Here is a 9,346-nt window from a genome sequence, read left to right on the forward strand (position 1 = left end):
TAAAATTGAAAAGTGACAAAATATTAATGTAAAAGGTCGGAAGGTTATTTTTAAATTGTCTCGTTTTCGTGTATTAAAAATCAGTGACAAAAAAAAATCGTTAAAAAATGATAATTCATGCTGTTAAAAGTTCTTCAAATAAAATTGTTATCGATATAACAGAAAGTAGTTCAGTTTTGAAGTCTACGGTAATAAAGCATGTTTTAAATATCGGAGTGAAATTATTTATTATTTTATTACAATTGTGACAATTTATTTTTAATTAGAATTTATTCACATTTCCCTCATTTTTTTTACTTTGAAAATCAATATGAATTTAAATTTTTTCACAACATGGACTTTACACCAATTTTTTGTTTTAAATTATTTAATTTTACCATTAGTGTTTGGAGAAATTACAAAAGTAATATATACTTACGATAAAGATTTAGAAGATAAAGAACTATTTAAAAATTTCAATGAAAGTAGTTATACAATATTAAATGAATCAAATTCGATAATAAATATCAATAGTGAAACTAATGAAAAGTCTCCTTGGTTTTTAAATATACCACTATTGCCGGTAATAGTTGCAACTTCGAATTCAATTCCTGAAGGTTCTTGTAAAAGACAACTACTATTCTATCTTAATCATTTAAAAAATGGAACATTGTGGGCCACTGAAAGTAAGTATTATTGTACTTTTTTCCATCCTTTGTGTAAAAAAATTAGGTTTTGTAAACAGAATTAAAAAATCAATTCTACACTGAAAAAATACTTTATTTGATAAAAATAACACAGCCACACACAAAAAAAAAGTTTTTATCTGGGGGTCTGACTATGCTTACTTTATGTTTTTTGGATCGCTGAATCCGAATTCGAGGTCCGTTTTACCCCATCAGATCAGGATTTTGAGATAACCTCAAAAAACCAATATGGCGGACACTTTTTCGAAAAATTCATCGGATTTGCCTTAAACTCGTTACTCGGGGGTTTTTGGGGTCGCTGTTCACGAATCTAATGTCAGTTTTTAAAAATTCAAAATGGCGGATTTAAAATGGCTGACTCATTTTCGAAAAATTTATCGGATTTGCCGGAAATTCGTTACTCGGGGATTTTTGGGGTCGCTGATCATGAATCTGATGTCAGTTTTTAAAAATTCAAAATGGCGGACACTTTTTCGAAAAATGCCGTCATGGCAGATACACTTAAAAAATTTGTTACGATGCCATCTTGAATTTTTAAAAACTGACATCAGATTCATGATCGGCGACCCCAAAAATCCCCGAGTAACGAATTTCCGGCAAATCCGATAAATTTTTCGAAAATGAGTCAGCCATTTTAAATCCGCCATTTTGAATTTTTAAAAACTGACATCAGATTCGTGATCAGCGACCCCAAAAATCCCCATATTGGTTTTTTGAGGTTATCTCAAAATCCTGATCTGATGGGGTAAAACGGACCTCGAATTCGGATTCAGCGACCCAAAAAAAAATAAATATTATATTTAATTCAATAATTTATGTATTTGAAACAAATACCATTAAATTGACTCAAATATTAATTATTAAACACAAGTAAATAATTATTTGATAATAGCCAAGTAATCAATTATATTTAAATCAAATAATTTTTTTTATCTTTGATATTTATAATATGTAATTAAAATTGTTTTAAAATTCTAGTGTTTGATGCGTCAGCTAAATATCCTTATGGTTTATTCGGTGGTTCAACGCGATTTTTAGGAAGTTTTGATCAGTGTGAACAAATTCAAACGAATTTAATAAATAGTGAGAATGGAGAGATTGAAGAAATACGCAGTAGATATTGTTTGGTGGATGTAAAATTTAATGAAATTAATGAATCTAAAAATTTTATTGAAGAACACGAGATATATTTTGATCCACAAAGTTATGCCTGGGAAGCAATTAGAGTAAACTATTTGAATTTTATTATTTTTCTAGTTTATGATCAACGATTAGAAATCAATTTTTATTTAAATCGTTTATCATAAACTAACAGTTGCGTACTTCAGCATCGTTTATTTTACTAAATCACAAAATTTTTCATTCGGTCAAAGACCGTTGATTTTTAAAAAATAATTTATTGAATACGAATAATTAAAATTCAATATTTATATAAAGAGGTCATTTTCATTAGTATAATGAATTCATTATAATGCAATATATTCATAGAGTGAAATTAAAAATAAATAACTTGAGAGTTTCTTCAAATAAAACATTAAAATAAATATAAAAATACTCGTTTATAGTACATGTGGTGTTAATAAATGAAAATTGATTATTTTAGGAAAAAGGCGATTTTCGGAGGTATCAACGATACTCAATACAAATGGCGTTATGTTTTCCTGCAGAATGTCAAATAGATGATATTGAGGCATCACTAAAAGAACCCTTAGATAAATTTGGCTCAAAATACAATGTACAAGTCAAAGCATCAATTTCACCATTATATTGCTCTTCTAAAGATTCTAAAGAAATCCCATTTTCTAATTATGAGATAATTTTTTGGTAATTTAATTAATCATATCCTTTCTTATTTACTTTAAGAATTGTTCCAGAAATTCTGCTTAGATAATTTGAAGATATTTAAAAATATTTAAATAATTATTTCAAACCAAAGTAACTAAAATTTATTTTATAGTTAAAAGATTAATAAAACACTCGTTTTTATTTATTTATTTTTATTAAAGCAATTGCAATGAAACTGAATACCTTACATTTATCTAATTTTTATATTTCAAAAGTATATCAATTTTTTTCATTTTCTATTTTCAATATTATTTCTAAAAATTTTCCTTTTACGAAGAAATCTTTCTTAAAGTTGGAACAATAAGTTATTTTTTTGAGAGGACAAAAACTTAGGTTTTAACCTTGGTTAAAATCTAGATTATTTTGTCGAAGTTAATATTATGTGCGCAAGAATTCTAAAAATCAATTAATAAAAAAATTTTCAATTTGCAGTTTAACAGTCCTTTTAATACTCACTACTGTCGTAATAAGCACTATTATTGACATAAAGTCAGACAAAAAAGAAGAGAATTCTTTACAAATGAAATTACTATACTGCTTTTCTGCTCGTAGAAATTTTAATGAAATATTCAAGATACGTTATGAACATCGTGGATTAGATACTATTCATTTTATTCGCGTGACAATAGCGGCACTTCTAATTTGTGGTCACAGATTAATTGTACAAATATACGGAGGAACTTTAAATGGACGGTACATTGAATGGGTAATTTAATTAATAATAAAATAATGATTTCATTTAATTGAATAATTTAATTAAAAATTTTATTAATATAATAGAGTATTCCTTATATACATTTTTTTTATTATTCTTTAGCTTTCGACTGAACCAATTTTAGCATTGTTTCACAATGTTCCCAATCTAAATGATGGGGTTTTAGGCTTTGGAGGTCTTTTATTGTCTTACTGTCTATTGAAGGAATTAAAAATATCAGAGAAATTAAACTACTTGCTTCTAATTTTATATCGATTATTTAGGTAAATATGATTAAACCCAAAATTTCATTTGACATAAAATATTCATTTGACGTAAAATTAATTTGATATAAATCTTATATGACATAAATTGCATTTGACATAAATCTCATTTAACATAAAACTTAAGGGGTTAGGGGTAGTCAGAGGCACGAAAAAATGAGAATTTTCAGTATTTTTTTTTGCTATTAAATAATTTTATTTTACAAAAGTAGTAATATGGTATTATTAAACAATGTTTTGACTTGAAGTCACGAAAATTTAAAAAAAAAAAAATTTTTATTTCCGAAGTTACAGCTGTTTGTGTTAACCCAGTTCCAAAAAAAGGTCCTTGCGGTGACAATCATAAGTCCTTGGAGATTAATCAGAAATCAATCGGATAAAAAAAATTAGTTTTATAAATAAATAATCCTGGGCCTGATCGAAGGATTTTTTTTTTTTCAAAAATTAACAAAATGGCGGCCTCAGGAAATTTTTGTCTAGATTTTTGGGAAAAAATCAACAGTTAATTGGTCTTAAAAAATCGAAATTTTTCAAAAAAAAAAAAATCCTTCGATCAGGCCCGAGTTTATTATGTATTCTAAAAGCTGTATAAATTTCATTAAAATCGACTGAGCGGTTTTCGAGTTATAGTTGTCACCAGTTCAAAAAACATAGTTTTGAGAAAAACGCGTTTAGTTTCACACTAGATTTACGTACAAAAAAACGAATTATTAAATTACTTACACCGAGTCATCTATTCCTGGGCCATATTAATTTAGGTACTACTACATATACCCAAGTCTAAGTTCATCGATGACAATAGAACCCTAAAAGCCGATTTCTTGCAGCTGACACTAGCTGCAAGCGCTCCCGAGCGCTTTAAAAGGCCCGAGCTCTCTTTGTTATTTGTCGAATAACTTAAAAACGAATTATCGGATTAACTTGAAATTTTCAGAGATTATTTTTAAGATATTTTACTTAACGAAAATGCAAAAAAAAAAATTTGATTTTTTGAAAATTCTGACTACCCCTAACCCCTTAATTCACATAAACTTCATTTGACATAAAACACACTTCACATAATTTTAAATTAATATAATTATACATTGACATAAAATTTATTTGACATAAAATTCATATAACATAAATTCCATTTGATATAAATTTTATAAATTTCACTTGATATAAAGTTCATTTGATATAAATCTCATTTGACATAAAATTCATTTGACATAAAACTCATTTGTCATAAAAATAGCATTTTTTGATTTTAAAGAAAAGATCCAGAATATGAGATCAGTTTTTGATACCTGAATTGGTATCAAAGTATAACTGTCATGGCTGGCATGCTCTTATTGACAAGTTTATTAATTAATTTATTCACTGCACTGAATATTCAGATATTAAAAATACTTTTATTATGAATTTTAAGAAAGAGAGAAGCGAAAACTTATAAATTGCGAGCAATTAAATAAGAAAAAATTTATTTCGAAATAAAATAAAATACACTAACCTTTATTTCTGTTTATCACATAAGATTTAAGTTAAGTTCACAATCACAACACTTGAAAATTTTTAATTATTTTTGTGGTTCAAATAATTATCAATAACTTATTTATTATAAATGAACAAAATTTAAGCAATGCACGCTTGACATGATTATGACATTTGTAAACAAACAGGGTTGGGAAACAAGAGCCCAAAATATATTCATCCAAAGCGAATTTCAATCCTACCCAACTCTGCTTTGGACGAACATATTTTGGGCTCTTGTTTCCCAACCCTGTTTGTTTACAAATGTCATATATATGTCGATTATGATGTGCATTGCTTAAATTTGGTTCATTTATAATAAATAAATTATTGATAATTATTTAAACCATAAAAATAATTAAAAATTTTCAAGTGTTGTGATTGTGAACTTAACTTAAATCTTATGTGATAAACATAAATAAAGGTTAGTGTATTTCATTTTATTTCGAAATAAATTTTTTCTTATTTAATTGCTAGCAATTTATAAGTTTTCGCTTCTCTCTTTCTTAAAATTCATAATAAAAGTATTTTTAATATCTGAATATTCAGTGCAGTGAATAAATTAATTAATAAACTTGTCAATAAGAGCATGCCAGCCATGACAGTTATACTTTGATACCAATTCAGGTATCAAAAAATGATCCCATATTCTGGATCATTTCTTGAAAATGATTTAAATATTTGGATCAATTTGATACCTTATATCGAATCAAAACGTTGCATTCCAAAATGATACCATCAAGTTTACAGTGATATGAAATTAGGACCTTTCAACACTTCGCCTTTTTATTTAAATGACTATGCACATGGCAATCTATGTTGTCTTCAAAATTTATCTGCGTTTATATCGCTCGAAATTCCTGGTGGTAAAATTAATTTTTCTTTACCATTGCGATTTTTATAAATGCGTTTCATTTTTTTCATATATATCTTCTTTAATAATTAGAATAAATGTACTTTTCCCCTTTGAGGAAGAATTAAAATTAGGCAGAAAATCATCATCACCAGACGATTCATCCTCATCATAATTATCATCGACATTGACATAATCAATATAATTTATTTCATCTTGTCTAATATTAACGTCAATATTGTGGGTTGAGAATTAAGACCCAGCTTATCAAATAATAACAATTATTATGTAAAATAATCATAATCAATAATTGTATAATAATCAGTATTAACGATTTGTAAGAGAATTATTCAAATCGTAGTGCAAACGTGAAGATAGCATTACATTTTTTGAAAATACTATAAATTCCAATAGGCGATTCCAATAGGAAAAGTTTGGATATATATTGCAATTGCGGTGCTATCTTCACGGAGATGTTCAAAAATTAATTCACGTCAGACAGATATTTTATGTTAATAATAAATTTTACAGATTGTTACCACTTTATATGTTCGTTACATTTGCATATGCAACTGTATTTTATCGATTAGGTTCTGGACCATTTTGGGAAGTTAGTGTAGGATTTAATCGAAATTCTTGTTCCTCTTATTGGTGGTTGAATTTGTTTTTAATTAATAATTATTTTGGCGGTAACAATAAGGTACTAAAAACTATACATTATAATATTTCTAATATTAATAAAATATATATAGCTAATATTTGGTAATTTTATTATTATTAATTTTTCTTTCGGTTTAGTGCGTGATTCAGTCTTGGTATTTATCTGTGGACTTCCAATGCTTTTTAATTGGATTATTGTTAATTAATGCATTCAACAAAATGACTCGAAAGATTGGTTACTTATTTTTGGCCTGCATTTTAATGGCTTCAACTTTAATAATTTTTTATGTTACGTATATAAATAATGCAGATCCAATTGTTACATCTTTTGCAGTGTAAGAACTTTATGGTAACTTTTACTTATTAAATTAATTAGTAATTATATATATTTTTTATTTTTTTTCATAGACCAAGAAGAGCAGAAGAAATTGATTTTTTTCTTAATTACTATACTAAAACTCATTTGCGTTTGGTTGCCTATGTTACTGGATTAATCTTTGGAGCTTTGATCAATGACTATAGCAATAATAATTGGCGCATTTCAAAAGTAAGCTAAAATTTAAATAATTCTAATATCACATATACTAATGTTATTTTATTTAACTAAATTTAATTTATATTTATTAAATTAAAAAAAAATTCATAAAATTAATTTAAATATTCTAATATTTATATGTATTCCTCAGGTGTGGTCACAAATTATATTTCTTACTGCAATTCCATTAATACTGATTTCAATATCATGTGGAATATTTTTCACGAATCCAAATATAAAAAGAACTGCTTTCATAAAAGCACTATATGCAAGTCTACAAAAATTAATTGTTGCATATAGTGTATGTTCAATTCCTTTTGTCTTTACAGTGGGAGAAGGTTTAGGTTATGACAATTCTATGAATATATAAATAATTCTTACTTTACACAAGGTAAATGACTTAACAACAAAAATTTGTTATAGATTTTTATTACAAAATAATAACTGCAAGATGGTTACAACCACTATCACGAATATCTTTTTCAATTTTTCTCACACACTTCGCAATGTTTCTTTATGAACTCGGTACTACAAGAACAAGTTATACTGCTACATTTTACAATTATGTAAGTTTTTGATAAAAATCAATTTTCAAGTAAAGCAAACTTTTATAATTGAAATTTGTTTTTTTTCAGTTTAGAGATATTGTGGGGGATATGGTTTATTCCGTATGTCTGGGATTATTCTTCGCTATTTTAATAGAATTTCCATTTAAAAATTGTGGAAATATACTTTTAAGAAGGATGATGAAAGAAAGGTTGTAAAAAAATTGCATAATTCATTTTTGTTTTTCAATTTTGATTAAACATAAATATATAATAAAAGTTTCTTTTCAGGTCACCGATTATTGAAAAAAAAGTGGAATAATAATAATACAAAGATTCAAAACCGATACACTTAAATAAATTTTTATTTTGGTGTTTTGTTCCGACTGATGTCCGAAATTAGCAACTGTTGCAGTTTTTGTGATTTTTTATAAAAGTGTTTATATTTTATTAAATATTAAAGTAATTTTAGCAGATAATGGTACCAACAGTCAGGTCGGTAATGCCGATTTCTATTTTATAGGCAGTCGGTAAGGTAGGAATCTCCCAGAAATTTTAACTCTGCCGATAAGGTAGGAAACTGTTTTACCTTACATTCAATAGGTGGCTCCTACTTCAGTATGTATAGTAAGTGCCCGGTCAAAAATGCAGATGTTTACCTTATCAGCAGTTAGTAATACATAAAACTGAAGATAATTTCAACTATGTCGATAAGGCAGAATTTTTTTTTGCCGGCTGATGTGATATGGTAGAAATCTACGTTACTAGCAATGCAGTCACCATAAACGTTGAAGTAGGCGCCATCTGTAGGGTGGTTGGTTAAGTAACTTGGTCGGTAAAACAGTTTCTTACCTTATCGACAAATATACGATTTTTATCAAGTTCCTACTATACCGACTGCTGCTAAAGTTGATATATGTCCTTAACATTTGACTTTGAATTATGAGGTTATGTTTGCTTCTTGGGCATTACTTATCACCTAATTTTGAAAATATGTTTCCATGTTTGTTAGTATTTTGGCCCTGAACAGTGACAAGTCATTAAGTGGATCGACCGTTATGTCTGAGGTTTATAAACATAACCTCAAAATTAGGTTAAAGTTCAGGGTCAACATACTATAATAAATCAAGAGAACGCTGATGGGTTTGAGATTAAAATCAGTAAACATAACCTTCAAAATTAGGTCAAAATTCAGAGCTAAAATACTAATGTAACCTCAAAAATTCAAGATTTAGGGGGGGGGGGTTACTCACTAAATTTGAATAAGAGAATATTCACTTATTCTAAGTCAAAAATCGTCCATGTAAAAAATAAAATAACCTAATAAATTGATGTATGTATATTTTCACGAATTAAAAATTTTCTGATTTCCTTATACATTTTTTTCTGTTTACACTTTTTAAAGAAAATTGTTTTTGATTATAGATTTTAAAATTTTTTACTTTATTATATTTTGATTAAAGTCGTTGCAGAATAATGGTGCCTTTAAAAAATTGTGACTATAATAATTTAAAAAAAAAAAAATTTGTTCTTGATTTGGATTAACATATCGGGATTTTTTTTTCTTTTTAATATTTTAAAAATCTAGAAAACGACAAAACATCAATGTAAAAGGCCAAAAGGTCGTTTTGTAGATCGTTCCATTCAATTGTAATGAAGATCAGTGACAATTAATGAGTGTTAAAATATGATAATTAATGCTACACTGAGAGAAATTTCTGTCGAAATTTAC

The 9,346-nt window shown here is 26.9% G+C and overlaps 1 protein-coding gene across 1 annotated transcript; it reads left to right on the plus strand.

Annotated features, from left to right (window-relative positions):
- The first annotated feature begins 215 nt into the window (after positions 1 to 215).
- Positions 216 to 8,956, plus strand: LOC127285122 (O-acyltransferase like protein-like). The gene is made up of 12 exons (XM_051310956.1): positions 216 to 665; positions 1,665 to 1,912; positions 2,290 to 2,510; positions 2,964 to 3,237; positions 3,349 to 3,509; positions 6,406 to 6,574; positions 6,673 to 6,869; positions 6,943 to 7,081; positions 7,221 to 7,413; positions 7,493 to 7,635; positions 7,705 to 7,826; positions 7,906 to 8,956. Exons 1-12 carry the CDS (start codon positions 311 to 313, stop codon positions 7,934 to 7,936), a joined length of 2,253 nt encoding a protein of 750 aa, XP_051166913.1. The 5' UTR covers positions 216 to 310; the 3' UTR covers positions 7,937 to 8,956.
- Positions 8,957 to 9,346: the final 390 nt, after the last annotated feature.

Source organism: Leptopilina boulardi, unplaced genomic scaffold, assembly GCF_019393585.1.
Source record: "Leptopilina boulardi isolate dan_hultmark-lab unplaced genomic scaffold, ZJU_Lbou_2.1 LbouV2_121, whole genome shotgun sequence".
Lineage (NCBI taxonomy): Eukaryota > Metazoa > Arthropoda > Insecta > Hymenoptera > Figitidae > Leptopilina > Leptopilina boulardi.

Coding starts and splice junctions, on each gene's coding strand:
- LOC127285122 (XM_051310956.1), top strand. CDS start 311: ATGAATTTAAATTTTTTCACAACATGGACTTTACACCAATTTTTTGTT. Junction 3,510..6,405: donor ATTTTATATCGATTATTTAG/GTAAATATGATT, acceptor TAAATTTTACAG/ATTGTTACCACTTTATATGT. Junction 7,636..7,704: donor CTGCTACATTTTACAATTAT/GTAAGTTTTTGA, acceptor GTTTTTTTTCAG/TTTAGAGATATTGTGGGGGA.